This window comes from Miniopterus natalensis, chromosome 2, assembly GCF_054644295.1.
Source record: "Miniopterus natalensis isolate mMinNat1 chromosome 2, mMinNat1.hap1, whole genome shotgun sequence".
Classification (NCBI taxonomy): domain Eukaryota; kingdom Metazoa; phylum Chordata; class Mammalia; order Chiroptera; family Miniopteridae; genus Miniopterus; species Miniopterus natalensis.
In genome coordinates this window covers 78,834,782-78,856,181 of record NC_142082.1, presented here as the reverse complement: position 1 = coordinate 78,856,181, position 21,400 = coordinate 78,834,782, and the positions used below count along the sequence as shown (strand labels likewise).

The window sequence follows — 21,400 nt, the reverse complement described above, 5'->3', positions numbered from 1 at the left end:
AGACAAGTATCATATGATCTTACCCATACGTGGAATCTAATGAACAAAATAAACAGATAAGCAAAATAGATCCAGAGACATAGAAGCATAGAACAGACTGATGAATCTCAGAAGGAAGGCAGGGGTGGGTGGCTGTGTGGGGAAAGATTAACCTAAGATCTTTATGCATATATGCATAACCCATGGACACAGATAATAATGTGGTGAAGGCTTGGGGGAAAGGGGTTCAGGGGGAGGGGATTAATGGGGAAAAGGGGGCATCTGTAATACTTTCAACAATAAAGATAAATTTTAAAAATAGTGAAAAAACTAAAAATTAAATGCAATAAATAAATAAAAACAATATGGTTCTATCACAAAAACAGAAACATAGATCAATTGAACAGAATAGAGATCCCAGAAATAAACCCTCTCTTGTATGGTCAATTACTCTGTGACATAAATGGCAAGAATGTACAATGGGGAAGTGAGTTTTCTCAATAAATGTGTTGGGAAAACCAAAAAAAGAAAAGAAAAGAAAAGAAGAAAAAAAGAAAGAAAAGAAAAGAAAAGAAAAGAAAAGAAAAGAAAAGAAAAGAAAAGAAAAGAAAAGAAAAGAAAAGAAAAGAAAAGAAAAGAAAAGAAAAGAAAAGAAAAAGAAAAAAACCATGGGAAAAAAGCAAAACAAAGGAAAGCAAAGTAAAGAAAAAAACAAGACGAGGAAAGAAAAGAAAAAAAGAAAAGGGAAAAGAAAAGAAAGAAAAGAAGAAGCTAGGCCAATCTCTTACACTTACACAAAAATGAACTCAAAATAGATGAAAGACTTATATGCAAGACCTGAAATCATAAAACTCCTAGACGAAAACATTGGAAGTAAACTCTTTGACATCAGTCTTAATAATATCTTTTTGGATATGTTCCTTCAATCAAAGGTAACAAAAGCAATAATACTATATAAAACTAAAAGGCTTCTGCAGAGCAAAGTGGACCATCAACAAAATGAAAAGACAATTTACTGAATGGGAGGATATATTCACAAATGATACATGTAATAAGGGGTTAATATTGAAAATAGATGAGGAACTCACACAACTCAATAACAAAAAAAAATCCAGTCAAAAAATGGGCAGAAGACATGAACACACAAAGAAGAGGTCATGAATGTCCAAAGAAGACATACACATGGCCAACAGACATAAAAAGGTGTTCAACATCATTCATCATCAGGGAATTAAAAATCAAAAGCACAACAAGATACCACCTCACACTTGTCAAAATGGCTAATATAAAAAAGTGAATGAATAAATATTTGTGAGGATGTGAAAAAAGGGAAACTTTGTGCAGTGTTGGTGGGAGTGTAAATTGGTGCAGCCACGATGGAAAACAGTATAGCTATCCTTGAAAAAAACAAAAAACTGAACTACTATATGACCCTGCAATTTCACTTCCTGGTATTTTTCACACAAAAAATGAAAACACTAATTTGAAAAGATATATGAACCCTTATGTTCACTGCAGTGTTATTTACAATAGTCAAGATATGGATGCAATCTAGGCGTCCATTGATAGATGAATGGATAAAGAAGGTGTGATAGACATATATACAATGGACTATTACTCAACAATAAAAAAGAATGAAATCTTGCCATTTATGACAACATGGAAGGACTTAGAAGGTATTATGCTAAGGGAAAGAAGTTAGACAGAGAAAGACAAATACAGTATAATTTCACATGTGGAATTTAAAAAAACAAATGAACAAACAAAACAAAAACAGACTCATAAAACAGAGATCAAACTGATGGTTGCCAAAGGAGATGAAGCTTGGGAATAAGTGAAGAGGAATATAGTCAATAATATGATAATTTTGCACAGTGACAGATGGTTAGTAGACTTAATGTGGTGAACACATCATAAAATATATAAATATTTGTTAAATCAAAATAATGTACACCTGAATTTAATGTAATATTATATGCCAACCATACTTAAATTTTTAAAGAAAGATCAATTTATACTATATAACTAATTTATATATCTAATTATATAGTATATAACATAGCAATGTAACATATTTATAAATAGAACAATTATAGTTATATACTATAGATAATTTGTATGTAATTATACTGTTAAAACTTGAACATTAGGTTTAGTGACTCCAACCCCCATACAGTTGAACATTCATGTATAACTTCTTTTTAATTTTATTTTTTCCATCACCATTTATCCCCTCTATGCCATTTTTCACTTCCCCTCACCTCCCTCCCCCCCACCCTGAATCGCTACATTATTGTCCATGTCCATGGGTTCTCTCTCTTTTATTTCTTTTTTGTTCATTCCCTCCACACTTCCCACAGTCCCACTCCAACACACCAGACCTGCCTGCCTGCTCTCTATCTATAAGCCTGTTTCTATTGCTTGGTAGTTCAGATTCTTCCTTAGATTCCACATATAAGTGAGATCATGAGATAGTTGTCTTTCTCTGATTGGCTTATTTCACTTAGCAAAATACTCTCCAGCTCCATCCATGTTATCACAAAGGGTAAAATTTTTCTTCTCTTTCACAGCAGTGCAATATTCTATTGTGTAAATGTACCACAGCTTTTTTATCCATTCATCCACTGATAGACACTTGGGCTGCTTCCAAATCTTGGCTTTAGTAAATCATGCTGCAATGAACTGAGGGATACATATATTCTTTCCAATTAGTGTTTCAGGTTTCTTCAGATAAATTTCCCAGAAGTGGAATCTCTGGGTCATAAGGCATTTCCATTTTTAATTTTCTGAGGTAAGTCCATACTGATTTCCACAGGGACTGCACCAATCTGTATCCCCACCAACAGTGCACAAGGGTTCCTTTTTTCCCACATCTTCACCAACACTTCTTGTTTGTGGATTTATTGATGAAAGCCATTCTGACAGTTGTGAAGTGATATCTCATGATGGTTTTAATTTGCATTTCTCTGATGATTAGTGACATTGAGCATCTTTTCATATGTCTATTGGTTATCTGTATGTCCTCTCTGGAGAAGTGTCTACTCAAGTCTTTTTCCTATTTTTAAAATTGGATTTTTTTTTTGGTGTTGAGTTTTGTAAGTTCTTTATACATTTTGGTAAATTTAGATATTAACCCCTTATCAGATGTATCATTGGAGAATATATTCTCCCATTAAGTAGGTTGTCTTTTAATTTTGTAATTGGTTTTCTGTGCTGTGCAAAAACTTTAGTTTGATGTAGTCCCATTTGTTTATTTTTTCTTTTGTTTCCCTTGCCCAAGGAGATATATCAGAAAAAAATATGGCTACAAGACATGTCCAAGATTTTACTATGTTTTCTTCTAGGATTTTTATGGTTTCGAGTGTAACATTTAAGTCTTTTATCCATTATGAGTTTATTCTTGTGTGTGGTGTAAGAAGGTGGTCTACTTTCATTTTTTTGCACTTTTCTGTCCAGATTTCCCAACACAGTTTATTGAATAGACTATCTTTAGCCCATTGTATGTTTTTGCTTCCTGTGTTAAATATTAATTCACTATAAAGGCATGGATTTATTTCTGGGCTCTCTATTCTGTTCCATTGATTTATAAGTCTGTTTTTATAGCAGTAACATGCTGTTTTAATTGCTGTGTACTTGTGGTATAGTTTAATACCAGGTAGGGTAATCCCTCCAACTTCGTTCTTCTTTCTCAAGATTGCTGTTGCTATTCCAGGTCTTTGTGGTTCTATACAAATTTTTGAATCATTTGTTCTAGTTCTGTGAAATACACCATTGGTATCTTGATAGGAATAGTGTTGAACCTGTAGATTTCTTTGGATAGTATGGACATTTTAATGATGTTAATTCTTCCAACCCATAAACACAGTATATGTTTCCACTTATTTGTATCTTCCTCAATTTTCTGAGTACAGGTCTTTTACACCTTTGGTTAAATTTATTCCTAGGTATTTTATTCTTTCTGAAGCAATTGTGAATGGGATCGTTTTTTTAGTTTCCCTTCTTGATAGTTCATTATTGGTTTATAAAAATGCAACTGATGTCTGGATATTTATTTTGTATCCTCCTACTTTGCTGAATTCATTTATCAGTTCTTTTAGTGTTTTCTTTGTGTGTGTGCGTGTGTGGAATCCTTAGGGTTCTCTATATGCAATATCATGGCACTTGCAAACAATGACAGTTTTACTCCTTTTCCAATTTGGATGCCTTTTATTTCTTCTTGTCTAATCACCATGGTTAGGACTTCTAGTACTATGCTGAATAAGAATGGTGAAAGTGGACATCCCTGTCTTGGGCCCAATCTTAAGGGGAATGCTTGTAGTTTTTCCTCATTGAATACAATGTTTGCTGTAGACTTGTCATATATGGCTTTTATTACATTGAGGTATGTTCTCTCTATTCCCACTTTTTTGACAGTTTTTATCATAAATGAGTGTCGGATTTTATAAAATCCTTTTCCTGCATCTATTAAGATTATCATGTGGTTTTTATCCTTCAATTTACTTCTGTGGTATATCACATTTATTGTTTTGCAGATATTGCATCCTTGGAACAAATCCCACTTGATCACAGTGTATGATCTTTTTAATGTAATTCTGGATTCAGTTTGCTAATCTTTTGTTGAGGGTTTTAGCATCTATGTTCTTTAGGTATATTGGCCTATAATTTCTTTTCTTTGTTATGTCTTTATCTGGTTTTGGAATTAGGATAATGCTGGTCTTGTAAAAATAGTTTGGGAGTCTTCCCTCCTCTTGAAATTTTTGAAATAATTTGAGAAGGATAGCTGTTAGTTCTTCTTTAAATGTTTGGTAAATTTTACCTGTAAATCTGTCTGGTCCAGGGATTTTGTTTGTTGGGAGTTTTTTTATGACTGCTTCAGTTTCACTAGTTGTAATCTGTCTATTCAGATTCTCTCGTTCTTCCTGATTTAGATTTGGAATGTTATGTGTTTCTAAGAATTTATCCATTTCTCTCAGATTGTCTAAATTGTTTGCATATAGTTCATATTATTTTCTTAAAATCATTTGTGTTTCTTTGGTGTCAGTTGGTACTTCTCTTAGTTCTGATTTTATTTATTTGGGTTCCCTCTCTTCTTTTCTTGATGAATCTTGTTAAAGGTTTGTCAATCTTATTTATCTTTTCAAAGAACCAGTTCTTGGTTTCATTGATCTTTTGTATTTTTTTTTTCTAATCCTCACTGAGGACATTTTTTCCATTGCTTTTCAGAGAGAGTGGAGGGAGAAAGAGAGAGAGAGAGAAAGAGGCATCAATGTGAGAGAGACACATCATTTGGTTGCCTCCTCCATGCACCTGGGGATTGAGCGTGCAACCAAGGTATGTGTCCTTTGCCTGAATCAAACCTGGGAACCATCAGTCTGTGGGCCGATGCTCTAACCACTGAGCAAAACCAGCTAGGGCTATTGTGGTTATTTTTTTACTCTATTTTGCTTATTTCTACTCTGATCTTTATTTTTTCCCCCTCTTCTACTGAATCTGGGATTTGTTTGTTGTTCTTTTTCAAGTTTCTTTAAGTGTGAAGTTAAATTGTTTATTTGAGCTTTTTCTTGTTTCTTGAGATAGGCCTGTAATGCTATGAATTTCCCTCTTAGAATTGCCTTGCCTGTGATTTTGGGTTGTTGTGGTCTCATTTTTATTAATTTCAAGGTATCTTTTGATATATTCCTTGATCTCGTTAACCCATTCATTGTTTAGTAACATGTTATTTAGCATTCATGTCATTGCATATTTTTTCAGTTTTTTTCTTGTGATTGATTTCAAATTTCACAGCATTATGGTCAGAGAAGATGTCTGATATGATTTAAATGTTCTTAAATATATTGAGACTTGATTTGTGTCTTGACATGTGGTCTATCCTAGAAAATGTTCCATGTACATTTGTAAAGAATGTATATTCTGCTTCCTTGAGGTGGAATGATCTAAAGATAGCAATTAAATGTAGTTGATCTAGTGTGTTATTTAAGGCCACCATCTCCTTACTGAATTTCTGTCTTGAAGATCTATCTATTGATGTCAATGGGGCATTAAAATCTGCTACTATATATATCTATTACTGTCAGTGTCTCCCTTTACATTCATCAAGATTTGTTTTACATATTTAGCTGCTCCTATGTTGGGTACATAAATGTTTACAAGGGTTATATCCTCTTGTTGGATTGATCCTTTTATCATTATGTAGTGTTCTTCTTTGTCTCTTACTATATCCTTGGTTTTAAAGTCTATTTTGTTAGATGTAAGTATTGCTACCCCAGCTTTTTTCCTTTCCAGTTGCATGAAATATCTTTTCCCATCCCTTTACTTTTAGTCTATGTGTATCTTTTGCTCTGAAGTGTGTCTCTTGAAGGGAGCACATACATGGGTCTTGTTTTCTTATTCATTCAGCTACCTATGTCTTTTGATTGGAGCACTTAAGCCACTTACATTTAAAGTGATTATTGATGGGTACATATTTATTGCCATTTTATTTTTATAACTATATTCATTTGTTTTGTTTTTTCTTTTTTTCTTTCTTCCACTTCTTAATGCAGGCCTGTTAACATTTCTAATACTGGTTTGTTGGTAACAAACTCCTTTAGCTCACTCTTGTCTGGAAAGCTCTTTATTTCTCCTTCAATTTTAAATGATAGCCTTGTTGGTAGAGTAGCCTTTTCTGTAGGTCTTTGTTTTTCATCACTTTGAATATTTCAAGCCAATCCCTTCTGGCCTGAAATGTTTTTGTTGAGAAATCAGCTGACAGTCTTATGGGAGCTCACTTGTAGGTAACTGACTGCCTTTCTTTTGGGGCTTTTAAGATTCTCTCTTTGTCTTTAACTTCTGGCATTTTAATTGTGATGTGTCTTGGTGTGGGCTCTTTTGGGTCCATCTTGTTTGGGACTCTGTGTACTTCCAGGACTTGTATGTCTTTTTCCTTCACCAGGTTAGGGAAGTTTTCAGACATTATTTCTTCAAATAGGTTCTTGATCCCTTGCTCTCACTCCCCTCCTTCTTGTACCCATATCACATGGATGTTATTATGCTTCATGTTGTCCCAAAGGTCCTTCAAACTATCCTCATTTTTTTAAGTCTTTCTTTTTTCTGCTCTGATTGGGTGTTTTTTCTACTTTGTCTTCCAAAACACTGATTTGATCCTCTGCTTCATTGAGCCTGCTGTTTATTTCTTCCAGTGCATTCTTTATTTCAGATATGGCATTCTTCATTTCTAACTGGTCCTTTTTTATAGTTTTTATATCCTTTTTTTATGCTGTTGAGCATCCTTATAATCCTTAGTCTGAACTCCATTATCTAATAAATGGTTTACCTCCCCTTCATTTAGCTCTTCTTCTGGAGCATTCTCTTTTTGCTTCATTTGGGGCCTGTTTCTTTGTTTCCCCAGTTTGTTTGCCTGTTTGTGTTTGTTTCTATGTATTAGGTAGATTTTTCTGTCTCCCAGTCTTAGTACGGTGGCTTTACATAGTAGGTGACCTGTTGGGACCCAGTGGCTCAGTCTCCCTGATCACCAGAACTAGATGCTCTAAGAAATGTCCCAGCCCTGCCAGGTGTGGCTCAGCAGTTGAGCGTTGACCTAGGATCCAGGCTATCAGGGTTTGATTCCTGGTCAGGGCACATGTGCGGGTTGCAGGCTCGATCCCCAGTCAGAGGCTTGCAGGAGGCAACCAATCAGTGACTCTCTCATCATTGATGTTTCTACCTCTCTCCTTCTCCTTTCCTCTCTCTGAAATCAATAAAGATATTTTTTTAAAAAAAAAAAGTCCTGTGTGCAAGTGTGTGGGCTCTCCTGTTGTAGTTGAGCCTTGAATGTTTTGGCCCATTCATGCATGGGCTCAACCCTTAGGCTGGCTGACAGTGAGGCTTAACTCCCAACACAGCATGCATGCTACTTTGCAGATGTTGATCACATGAAAGGAATTCTCCTCAGTGTGATTTGGTGCTTGCCAATATTTCCCTGTGGATGCTGCTTGTGAAGCTCATTGGATCTTACTCTATTGTTGTCTGAAACTGGCCACCGGGTGTACTGGTTCTGGGCCTCTTCAGAGGGACTCTGGTGCACGCCAATGTCTGACACTGTCTGAGGTTGACCCTGAGCAACCTGTTTGGAGCCATCAGCAATCCACAGCTTGTGGCTCCCTCTGCCTGGCCCAGGTGTATGTGAAAAGAACCAAGCTGCACACCAAGGTCTGCTTTTACTAGCCCCCAGCTCAGGATCAGATCAGGAAAAGACTTAAAACACCCAGGGATCACCTCTGCTTACAGGCTGTCTATTAGTTTAAGTCACTTAATGAAAACCTCTGGCTGTAGTCCTCAGGAGGGCATAAGCTCCACAGGGTGGGGCAATAATGATTTCAACAGATGGGGTTATTGTTTCCTCCAAGGCTAATGCTACATGGATGGGAAAATTTGCCTAAGAAAGATGGCTTCTGCAGCTTGGGGGAATGACTCAACAATGGGATCCAGGCAGCTGTCTTCTCAGCTCTCTCCCCGGAGTCACTAACTCAGGACCCTCCTCACATAGCTCTAGTTCACTCTGCCCTCCCTTTACTGGATCCCAAAGTGAGTGGCGGCACATGAAATTTTGTGTGTTGGCCCTTTAAGAGGATGCCAGCATTTCTAGCCACCTCTCCCTGGTGGACAGAATCCCTGGTTCTTTTCACAGCCAGATGTTATGTGGGCACCTTTCTCAGTTCTGGTGCTCTGGACTGGGGAACTCAGTTTGATGTTTAGATCCAGATATTCCTCCAGAACTTCAGTTGCTGCCTATGGGAGCCCAGCCAGCTCTCTCTCGCCTTGCACTTCCTACCAGTCTCTATGCGGTCGCCACTTTTTCTCCTTGGTTATAAGGCTTTTCTCCAGCTAGTCTTCAGTTGGTTATTCAGGGTGATTTTTCTATATTTTACTTGCAATTACATTTTGGCTCCCTCAAAACTTAACTACTAAGTTTGATTGGAAGTTTTGTGATAACATAAATAGTTGATTAACACATATTTTGTAGGTTATATGTATTATTTACCATATTCATTATAAGTACATTACATGTACATATTATATACAGTACATTATACTATATATATAAGCTAAAGTAAAGAAAATATTAAGAAAATAATAAAGAAGAGAAAATACACTTTCAGCATTTGTTGAAAAAAATCAACATGTAACTGGACTTGCACAATTCAAACTTATGGTCAACTATATGCTTTATATAATTATATATTATGTAATATAACATATATAATATATATTTAAACATGCTATTTTAACAGAGAAATATGTTATTCTAATATATGGCATGTAATATATTTTATAATTGTATGTTTTATAATTACATGCTATATATAAATATTATCTGATATATTGTATGTATTATACTATAGCATACATAATACATATTTTATATTGTATATTATATCTTATATATAGTCATATACATATGATTCTAAGGGGGAAATGTTATATTTTCCTGTTTCTTAAGAGATAAATACCTTGTATACTTTTTCTGTTGGTAATGATTATGTTCATCTCTCTCAAGGCAGTTTCTTTCTCCTTTGAGCAATTTAAAACCTTGTCCTTGAGAAACCCTGGAAACAAGTCTGTTTAAATATCAGGTTGAACACATTCCAAGACTTGCTCAAATTCAAATTCTTCATATACATTTGTAGTTATTTATAAAAAGAATTTATTATTTATGAAAAAATGTGTTTTATCTTGGAAATGGTGTTCAGGCAGCTAACTATTTTATAGAATGAATGTTTATGAAACTGACATGACCCCATTTCAAACTGGGCAGGTTCATTGACCTTTTGCTTGCTTTTCTGAACATTTGTGAATGTCATACATTTCTTTTTTATTTATTCTACAGTATGCAAATGTCAATGGTGGGAAACACCACTTCAGTGGAAAAATTAATATATTACTTTAGTAATGTACTTGAGCTAAATGACTGAGGGGCACAAAGAAACCACAATAATTTGTATGACACTTTGAAGTGAATTAAATAATTTTGAACATGATTCTTCAGCAGTCAGTATTATAGTTTTGATATAGATACAAAGCATAATGATTGCTCTAAACTCAGTATTTTCAAATTCATGTATTTAAAGTTGTGTAAGCTGTACCACTTCCCTGTCAAAATTATTGGTTGCTGATTTTATTTTATTTATTTATTTTTTTAAATTTTATTATTATTTTAAAAATATATCTTTATTGATTTCAGAGAGAGGAAAGGAGAGAGAGAGGGAGATAAGAAACATCAATGATGAGAGAGTCATCACTGATTGGCTGCCTCCTGCACACACGTGACTGGGGATCAAACCTGCAACCAGGGCATGTGCCCTGACTGGGAATCAAACCCTGATCACCTGAATCCTAAGTCGACACTCAACTGCTGAACCATGCCCAGCCGGACTGGCTGCAGATTTTATACCTGTTTCTTCAGCTGTAACTTTTGATATTTAGAATTTTAAATTTTCTCTAAAGTAGATTTTGTAAACTGTAATTTATTTCCTTCCTTTGTGAAGTGGTGTATAATTTTATAATTTCTCCATGTAAACTGAATGCTTGGACTTTCAATACAGTATTCTAGAAAGCAATAAATTAATGCCATTTATATATGTGTGTGTGTGTGTGTGTGTGTGTGTATATAAAAGAAATATTGTACACACAATATTGGATGAATCTCACAGAATTTATTTTGAACATAAAAAGCCAGTCACAAAAGATGTAGTTCGTGTATGATTCCACCTATGTGAAAGTCAATAAAAAGTAAAACTAATTGTGGTCATAGAAGTTAGAATAAGTTAGAATAGTAATTACCTCCAGTGTGTTGGGATATTGACTGAAAAAGAGCATTAAATGTTTTATATCTAGATAGAGGTGTTGGTTACATGCATATACATATATAAAATTACATCAAGATATGCATCAGTGTATCATAGAATTTGTTATGCCTCAATAAAAGTATAATTATATATGTATGTATGTAGAAATACACAAATGCACATAGTAATTATGTATAATTATATAATTACATTTTTATTGAGACATAAATACTATACATTGCTGTAATATATACACACCCACACATTATGCAAACTTCTTAAACAATGACTTTTAACTAAAATTTCTTAGTACAGTATACATCATTTTATCTTTGAAATTAATTTATTTAATCCACAGAACCTAAAGCAGTATGCCTTCACTATAATTTAGGATCTCAAACTAAGAACACATGTTTTACTTAAAGAATTTCCATTTTTTTCCCCATGATTGACTACAAAAAAATGGTCACAATTTGTTACAATTCCTGCCATCAGGAAATGGCGTCTTTTTTTTTACTGCTTGAGTCTGAACTGGATTTGTAATTTGCTTTGTCCAATAGAATGAGGTAGAAGCCACATTATGCTAGTTTTGAACCTGGGCTTTAGGGGTTCTGCAATCATTTGCTTGCTGTTTGTGGGATTCTTGCCACTACCACAATGTGAAAAAGCCCAAACTCGCCTCTTGGAGAGTATCACATGGAGCCACTCAACCAACTCTCAGATAAATGGGTTAACTCAACTGAGATTGAGCCTGTCTGCGATCACCAGAATCACCCAGTTAAGCTCAGTGCAAATTCACAAACCACATAATCATGAGCTAAGTAAATGGTTGCTATTATAAGCCACTAAGTTTTTGGGTGGTGTGCAACCGAGCAAAAGTTAATTGTCAATCCATTATAATTTTTTACCTGAAAGAGTAAATTTTGGGTAAAATACTTCTACCTCTGGGCCAATATTAAACTTATGACTCCACAGTCTATGGTTCCTGAGAAATATGAGCATTTGTTAGGTAAATACCCTTACCTGAATGGGATTCCTATAGAAAGACTGCTTTCCAGAAGATGGGAATGACATGGCAATAATACGGTCTGGAAGTCAAAATAGTCACTATTACAAATGTCATTGTAGATGCCAAACAATATATGAGAACTTAATTTACATATAATCAGACTCCCTTTTCACAGAAAACCTTTCAAGATTGAGAATGACAGGAAAAGCTAACTAACCCTTAGGATAGTCAAGATAATATAGTAAATTATCCAGTACAGTGACCATTAAACTCCCCTGAGTTCCCAACTCAATTGGCTCCAGCCATATGCAACAGATGTGTGTTTAGCTCAGTCTGGAGCTCCCCCTGTGGTGGGAATTTATTGCTTATTTAAACACCAAAGGAAAATGAGAGATCCCAGCTCCATCCATGGTGGGAACTCCCAGGATGCTTTCCAGTGCTCCTGACTCAGAAACTTGATATCTACAAAGCAATGACCTTGTTCTCTGTGGTTCTAGGAAAGGAGCAGGTTTGTTTTGGATTCTTTGAACCCAGAATAACTACTAGAACTCAATAAATTCTAAATCAAACAAAAGGAGTCAGCTGAAAATCCACTCAACTTCCTCTACTGTAAACCAAATAGGCCTTATATGAGATAACAATAAAAAAAATTATCAGGGTTAAACTACCATAGTGGTATACCTCTTCATGAATAAAGAATGCTTTGAAAGAACATGGCTTAGACAAGGCAAGAACAAAGTAAACACATAATTACTTACACACACACATAATGTGAAATTTGTATAAGTAAACCAACAGTTAAACATCACAAACCAGTAACATAAGTGAGGTCTAAGTCAAATCCATCTTTCTTGTATCGTCGTTTGTTTCCTGAAACCTGAGCATTAAAAGAATCATTAATTTGTAAAACATAAATCAACATAAAAATAAAGATCATTATATAGATACCTATAACCCTTGCCAGTGTTACCTAAAACACAATATTTTTCTGAATCATAAACATATTTTGCCCACTTACCATCCTTCTGGTCAGCTTTTCAAGATGTCTTTTTTGGTAAGCCAGATGAAAAACTCTCATCAGAATTACAAGTCGTAGAGATCGAAGTAAAATGATCAATCTAACAATAAATTAGAAAGATCAATTTGTTTCTTCAGAAACAAGATTTACCAACGTGAACTAAGCCTAGAGCAGTGGTCTTAACCAGAGATAATTTTGCACCTCCTACATGCAAGCTTCCCACACCCAGCCACCTAGTGGACATTTGGCAATGTCTGGAGATATTTTTGGTTGTCACTACTGTGTGTGAGGGTGTGCCACTTGCATAGAGCCCCCATAACAAAGAACAGTCTGATTTCAAATATCAATAGTGCTGAAGTTGAGAAAGTCTGGTTTAGAGAAATAGCTGTATGATAGACACTTAGAATTTGTGGATTTAACTTTTGTTATTTAAGATGAGTATTTTTCAATCTTTTTGCCATCAGTACAAACTGAGGGTTCTTGTTCACCTCTGTTAACACATCAGGCAAGCAACAGATTGAGATACTTTGCAATGGGCTAGCTAGTGTCATGCCTACCATCAGAAAAAACAAAATGGCAGAGAACTGATGGTTTGGACTAGTGCATCCCTAAATTGAGTGTGCATACTGACTCAATAGGTCTAGAATGGGGCCTGAGGTGTTTTTCTTCTTTCATTTTTAACAAGCTCTTAGGTGATGCTGATGTTATAGGTCAGAGGATTGTTCTGGCTCCAGTTATTTTCAAACAACTCTAAAAGGCTATCAAATAATGTCCAGTTTTGTTGGAACCTGAATTGAAGTCCTGGGAAGCTGGAGTGCAGAAAAAAACAAGCTATTTGATTAATGAATAAGCCTAGTGAGCCAGCCAACATTTACATCCCAGTACACATTTGCTCTTCTTTGCCAGAGTAGGAAGAGGAAGAACAAAAAAAGTCATCAATGTCTCATACACATTTTAGTTTCCTAATTCCTAACAGTTTTAACTTTGCCTCAGCTTTTTAAATTTTAAACACATTATACTGCAAATTCTACCTCTGTGTTGCTATCCATTTTACCTAGTTTTATGTCCCATTTGCTGTTTTTTAGAGAATCATCATTGGAGTCACTCATATTTTGCATATGATCAAATCAATATTCTCTGGTAGAAAAACATAGGAATTTCATGTGTAAGGAATTTGTGGTCAAATCTCAAATTCCAATTTAGTGGGAATTTAAAAATGGGGAGAAGTTGAAGTTAGTATGGAGGCAAAGTCTCCAGCTTTTTCTTTGGGTGTTCCATCTTCTTCATTCAACTAAAGGCACTTAGTGTGTACACCCTTCACTGGACCCACCAATCTTTTAGTTTCCAAGTATGTGGAAATTTATCTAAACATTTAATTTTCAAGCAGCTTATCTGGCACAGAATCATGTTCAAAGTTAAAAAAAGTACACAGAATGAAAGCACAGAAAATGAAGAAAAAAAAGGAAATCTTTAAAATAGGTGAATCATATATTTCTTACCTGGGGATACCGTTAAAAATATTGGAGTCATAAAAAATATAAGTGAAATCAATTACTAGAGTTACCATAATAATGACAGCATCTATGGAATTAAGTATATCGGAAAAATATGATTGTATCCTGTAACATAAAACAAAAAATGTAAGTTTATGCCCCCCAAAGAAGAGAGGAAATTTTAAAGAACACAAATTATTTGACTCATTCCCATTAAGCATTCTACTTTAATAAATTATCTAAAATTCATTTTCTAAACTAGGTTAAAGGGACAATATTCATACTCATTATTTTATACATACATACATATATATATATACTCATATATAACAAAAGCATCAATTTGGCAAGTATAGTATGAGATATAATCAAACCATTAAACAAGAGGCAAGCATTGCCTTCACATAGGTGCAAGAGAAAGGTAGGAAGCTTGGCAGTACTACTGGGCAATGGAAGCTGAACATGACATAGTTTTAGGGCAACTGGGGCTGTGAAGAATGCACAACAGGAGCTTCTGAGAGGAAGAAGGGTTCACTACTTCGGCCTGCAAACTTATCATCTGGCTTTGCACCTGCAGTGCAATCCCTAACCAAAGCTGAACTTCTATTCATGGAACCTTCCTCCCCAACACTGGCTCCTTCAGCCATGGGCAATGGTGCTCCAGGGACAGCTTTTTCCAAGTCTGGGTAGCCCTTTCAGCCTCCGAGTAACCTGGGAGTTGGGAACTGTACTTAAAGGCTTGAGGATAGTTCAGGAGGAAAGGAGACAAGCTGCCTTCTGAAATGATCTGGGATGGAGCAAGGCTGGAAAATTTAGTCCCTGACTCCCACAGCAATCCAGCTCCAAGGCCGGACTCACTCCATGAATCTTCTCAGAAAGCCACCAAGCAGAGAAAATCAATTGCTGTCTAAGCATCAAGCCTCGCTGATGGGATGACCATGCCTCAGATCTCCTGTGGGCCTTAACAAAAGTTTGTATTTTAACTGAGGTAGGGGGTTGTTCATGGTCTATTTAGTATTTAATACACTGTCAGCTTTTATTTAGGTTCAGTTGTTAATGAAATATTAACATTTATAAAAATGCTTCATATACATATTCCTCTTAATTATTTGCATGTTAAACACATTCCTGTCTGGTCCCATTTTGCAAACCCTAAAGAAGTTTACCTCTTGAAGAAATCATCTAGAATACATTGTCAGAGATTAGAGTGCCAGTTGCAACAATAATATTAAAGCCCAATCTAGTATAAATTGGGCTTTGGATTGTTTCTCTTGTGGACCATGCCTTCTAGGACCATAAAGAGGGACATATTTGGTTGGGCTGATCTGGCAATTATTTGGGGGTGCTTTTCATAGCAGTACAAAATAGGTTTACGGTGCTTGTAGAAAAAGTAATCAAACTTACCCTTCTACACATACTCGAAGAAGAACATCCATGAAAAAAAAAATAGCAATAAATAAAGAAATTGAACGATATTCCAAAGGAGTATACATTGTGTAATCAGAGAAAAGTAGGTCTGTAATGATGAGGGACACATCCACAAAGACCAGCATAATTCCAAATATTCTACAACAAATAAATAAATCAAGAGAATAAAAATAAAGTGGTTTTTTTAACCTATATGGTTAAACTTCATTTAGGCCAATAGCCTGATAAGAAAATGTCATTATTTATGATTAAATTGCACAGTGGTTGTTGAACTGCATTGCCTTAGAAACTGAAAAAATGTTACCGTTTTCACCCGATGGAAGCAGTTGTTAAGGAAAAAAAACTCCCACCAAACCACTTCATGTTACCATGTCTTTTTCTCATAGACACATCAGACCAACACTCCAAAATAGAAGAGATAAACTGAATTATAAATATGCATCCGTTTATAAACTCTTCTTAAAATTTGAGAATTTTATGGGACATCTACCAATTTCTTATAATAATTGAAACTTCATTAATCTTTATAACTTTAAAGAATTTAGTAATAAAAACAAGCAAAATCATGACTAATATATGCCCTTAAAAGACCAATTTGGCCAATAAGAATTTTTTACCAGTGAGATTTCACATATTAATGGATGCTTTTAGAACAAGGCTGGGCACATGAAAAGGAATTCAATTTCATAAACACATACATGACTGAACACTAAAATATCTCCTAAGCTTTTCTCTTCTATATATTTTTTACTTTTAATTTTTTGTCTTCTTTCTGTTTTGTTCCTTTTATTTATTGAATTTTTGGAGGTGACATTGGCTAATAAAATAATATAGATTTCAGGTGTATAATTATATAATACATCATCTGTATATTGTATTGTGTTCACCACCCTAAGTCAAGTTTCCTTCCATCACCATTTATCCCCCCCTTTTACTCTCTTCTACCTCCCTCTGTCCATTTTTCTTCTGGTAATCACCATACTATAGTCTGTGTCTACAAGCTGTTTTTTCTTAATCCCTTCACCTTTTTCACCCAGCCCCCCAGTACTCCTACCCTCTGACAGCTGTCAGTCTGTTTTCTGTATCTATGAGTCTGTTTCTATTTTGTTAATTTATTTTGTTCACTAGATTCCACATAAAAGTGAAATCATATGGTACTTGTCTTTCTCTGACTGGCTTATTTAACTTAGCATAATACTCTCCAGGTCCATCCAGACATTTTGCAAAAGGTAAGATTGCCTTTTTTTTTACAGCTGAGTAGTATGCCATTGTGTAAATGTACCACAGCTTTTTTATCCACTCATCTACTGGTGGACACTTGGGCTGCTTCAAAATCTTGGCTATTGTAAATAATGCTGCAATGAACATAGGGGTACATATATTCTTTCAAATTAGTGTTTTGGGTTTTTCAGATAAATTTCCAGAAGGGGGATCGCTGGGTCATAGGTCATTCCATTTTGAATTTTTTGAGGTAACTTCGTACTCCTTTCCACACTGAATGCACCAATCTGCATCCCACCAAAAGTACACTAGGGTTCTTTTTCTCCACATCTCTGCCAACACTTGTTGTTTGTTGATTTATTGATGATAGCCAGGTGTGAAGTGATATCTCATTGTATTTATAATTTGCATTTCTCTGATGATTAGTGATGTGGACCATCTTTTCATATGTTTATTGGCCATCTATATGTCTTCTTTGGAGAAGTGTCTCTTCAAGTCCTTTGCTCATTTTTAAATTGGCTTGTTTGGGTTTTTGGTGTTGATAAAGATTGTATGTTTCTAGGAATTTATCCATTTCATCCAGATCTTCCAACTTGTTGGCATATAGTTGTTTATAATATTTTCTTAGAATCCTTTGTATTTCTGTAGTGTTTGTTGTTATTTCTCTTTCATTTCTTATTTTATTTATTTGGTCCTCTATTTTTCTTGATGAGTCTGGTTAAAGATTTTATAATCTTACTTATCTTTTCAACAAAACAGCTCTTGGTTTTATTGATTTTTGTGGTTTTTTTTAGACTCTATTTAGCTTATTTCTACTCTGATCTTTATTTTTTCCTTTCTTCTACTCTTTTTGGGTTTGTTTGTTGTTCTTTCTCAAGTTTCTTTAAGTGTAAAGTTAGATTATTTATTTCAGCATTTTCTTGTTTCTTGAGAAAGGCATGTAATGCTATGACTTTCCCTCTTAGAATTGCTTTGCCTGTGTCCCACAGATTTCGGGTTGTTGTAGTCTCATTTTCATTCATTTCAAGGTTATCTTTTGATTTATTCCTTGATCGCATTGTTAACCTATTCATTGTTTAGCAACAAGTTATTTAGCATACATGTCATTGCTTTTTTAAAAATTTACTTCTTGTGATTGATTTCAGGTTTCATAGCATTATGGTCAGAGAAGATGCCTGATATGATTTCAATCTTCTTATTAATTAATTAATTAATTTAAATTTTAAAATAATCTTTATTGTTGAAAATATTACATATATCCCTTTTTTACCCCCACCGATCCCATTCAGCCTGCATCCACCCCACCCCCAGGCTTTCCCCATACCAATGTCTGTGTCCATGGGATATGCTGATAAGCATGTAAGTTCTTTGATTAATCACTGCCCACCCACTCCCCCATCCCCACCTTCCCTCTGAGATCCCTCAGTCTGTTCCATGCTTTTATGTCTCTGGATCTATTTTGTTCATCAGTTTATTTTGTTTATTACATTCCACATATAAGTGAGATCATGCAGTGCTTGTCTTTCTCTGACTGGCTTATTTCACTTAGCATAATATTCTGCAGTTCCCTCTATGCTGTCCCAAAACATAAGAGATCCTTCATTTTTACAGCTGCATACTGTTCCATGGTGTAACTGTATTACAGCTTTTTTATCCACTCATTTACTGATGGGCACTTGAGCTGTTTCCAGATCTTAGCTATTGTAAATTGTTTTGCTATGAACATAGAGGTGCATAAGTTCTTCTATTGGGTGTTTCGGGTTTCTTAGGATATATTCCTAGAAGTGGATCACTGGGTCAAATGGAAATTCAATTTTTAATTATTTGAGGAAAGTCCATAATGCTTTCCATAGTGGCTGCACCAGTCTGCATCCCCACCAGAAGTGTACTAGGGTTCCATTTTCTCCACATCCTCACCAGCACTTGTCATTCATTAGTTTGTTGATGGTAGCCATTCTGACAGGTGTGAAGTGATACCTCATTGTTGTTTTAATTTGCATCTCTCTGATGATTGCTGTCTTTGAGCATTTTTTCATATGTCTCTTGGCCATCTGTATGTCCTCTTCAGAGAAGTGTCTATTTAGATACTTTCCCCATTTTTTAATTGGATTGTTTGTCTTCCTTATGTTAAATTATATGAGTTCCTTCATTATATACTTTGGATATTAACCCTTCATCAGATGTGTCATTGGCAAATATGTTCTCCCATGCAGTGGGCTTCCTTTTCGCTTTGTTGGTGGTTCCTTTTGCTGGGCAGAAGCTTTTTATTTAGATGTAGTTCCATTTGTTTATTTTCTCCTTTGTTTATCTTGCCCTAGGAGATGTATTGGCAAACAAAGTGCTATGAGAGATGTCTGAGATTTTTGCTGCCTACGTTTTCCTCTAGGATTATTATGGTTTCACGTCTTACATTTAAGTTTTTCATCCATTTTGAGTATTTTTGTGTATGGTGTAAGTTGGTGGTCTAGTTTCACTTTTTTTGCATGTACCTGTCCAATATTCCCAACACACCATTTATTGAAGAGACTGTCCTTACTCCATTGTGTGTTTTTGCATCCTTTGTGAAACATTAATTGAGCATAATGGCTTAGGTCAATTTCTGGGTTCTCTGTTCTGTTCCACTGATCTATATGTCTGTTCTTGAGCCAGTACCAGGATGTTTTGACTATGGTGGCTTTGAAGTATAACTTGATATCTGGTATTGTGATTCCTCCAACTTTGTTCTTCTTTCTCAAGATTGTTGTGGCTCTTCAGGGGTCTTTTTTGGTTCCATATAAATTTTCCAGGTGTTCATTCTAGATCTGTGAAATATGCAGTTGGTATTTCAATGGGGATTGCATTGAATTTATAGATTGATTTGGGTAGTATGGACAGTTTAATGATATTAATTCTTCCAATTCATGAACATGGTATATTTTTCCATTTGTTTATTTCTTCTTCTATTGCTTTTTTTTTTTTAGTGTTCTGTAGTTCTCTGAGTACAGGTCTTTTACATCTTTGGTTAAGTTAATTCCTAGGTATCTTATTTTTATAGTTGCAATGGTAAAAAGGATTGTTTTTTTAGTTTCTCTTTCTGAGAGTATATTATTGGTGTATAAAAATGCCATCAATTTCTGGATATTAATTTTGTATCCTGCTACCTTGCCAAATTCATTCATTAAATCTAGTAGTTTTTTGGCGGAGTCCTTAGGATACTCTATATACAATATCATGTCGTCTGCAACTAATGAGTTTTGCTTACTTCTTTCCAATTTGGATGCCTTTTGTGTTTTCTTCTTATCTGATTACTCTGGCAAGGACTTCCAATACTATGTTGAATAAGAGTGGTGAAAGTAGACACCCCTGTCTTGTTCCTGTTCTTAGGGGAAACGGTTTTAGTTTTTGCCCATTGAGTATGATGTTGGCGGTAGGTTTGTCATATATGGCCTTTATTATGTTGAGGCATGATCCCTCTATTCTGACTTTGCTGAGAGTTTTTATCAAAAATGGGTGTTGGATTTTATCGAATGCTTTTTCTGCATCTATGGATATGATCATGTGAATTTTGTCTTTCCATTTGTTTATATGATATATCACATTTATTGCTTTGCAAATACTGTACCAGCCTTGCATCCCTGGAATAAGTCCCACTTGATAATAGTGTATGATCTTTTTAATATATTGCTGGATCCGATTTGCTAATGTTTTGTTGAGAATTTTAACATCTATGTTCATCAGGGATATTGGCCTGTATTTTTCTTTCTTTGTAGTGTCTTTATCTGGTTTTGGAATTAGGCTAATGCTGGCCTCATAAAAAGAGCTTGGAAGTGTTCCTTCCTCTTTGATTTTTTGAAATACCTTGAGGAGGGTGGGTGTCAGTTCTTAAAATGTTAGGTAAATCTCCCCTTTGTAGTCATCTGGGCCAGGGCTTTTGTGTGCTGGGAGACCTTTGATTACTGCTTCAGCTTCGTCAGCAGTTATAGGTCTATTCAGGTTTTCTGACTCTTTCTGATTGAGTTTTGAGAGGTTGTATTTTTCTAGGAATTTATCCATTTCATCCAGGTTGTCCAGTTTAGTGCCATAAAGTTGTTCAGAGTATTTTCTTACAATCCTTTGTATTTCTGTTGGGTCAGTTGTTATTTCACCTCTTTCATTCCTGATTTTGTTTTTTTGGGTCCTCTCTCTTTGTTTCTTGATGAGTCTGGCTAAAGGTTCATCAATCTTGTTTATTTTTTCAAAGAACCAGCTCTTGGTTTTATTGATCTTTTGTATTGTTTTCTTAGTCTTGATATCATTTATTTCTTCTCTGATCTTTATTATTTCTTTCCTTCTATTTACTCTGGACTTTTCTTGTTGTTCTCTTTCTAAGTCTTTAAGTTATATGGTTAGATATTTTATTAGAAGTTTTTCTTGTTTTTTGAGGTAGGTTTGTAGCACTATTAACTGTTTT

The 21,400-nt window shown here is 35.0% G+C and overlaps 1 protein-coding gene across 1 annotated transcript in view; it reads right to left on the bottom strand.

The window, feature by feature from the left end:
- LOC107537560 (phosphatidylinositol 3,4,5-trisphosphate 3-phosphatase TPTE2-like) overlaps window positions 1–15,884 on the bottom strand; it is an 86,007-nt gene extending 70,123 nt beyond the window's left edge. The window contains exons 1-5 of the mRNA XM_087813737.1: window positions 15,727–15,884; window positions 14,329–14,448; window positions 12,830–12,929; window positions 12,625–12,688; window positions 11,826–11,890 (exon numbers count right to left, since the gene is read on the bottom strand). Coding sequence (XP_087669863.1) covers window positions 11,826–11,890; window positions 12,625–12,688; window positions 12,830–12,929; window positions 14,329–14,448; window positions 15,727–15,875 — 498 coding nt within the window. The 5' untranslated portion in view covers window positions 15,876–15,884. The remainder of the gene's footprint in view (window positions 1–11,825; window positions 11,891–12,624; window positions 12,689–12,829; window positions 12,930–14,328; window positions 14,449–15,726) is intronic.
- Between the last annotated feature and the right edge of the window lie 5,516 nt (window positions 15,885–21,400).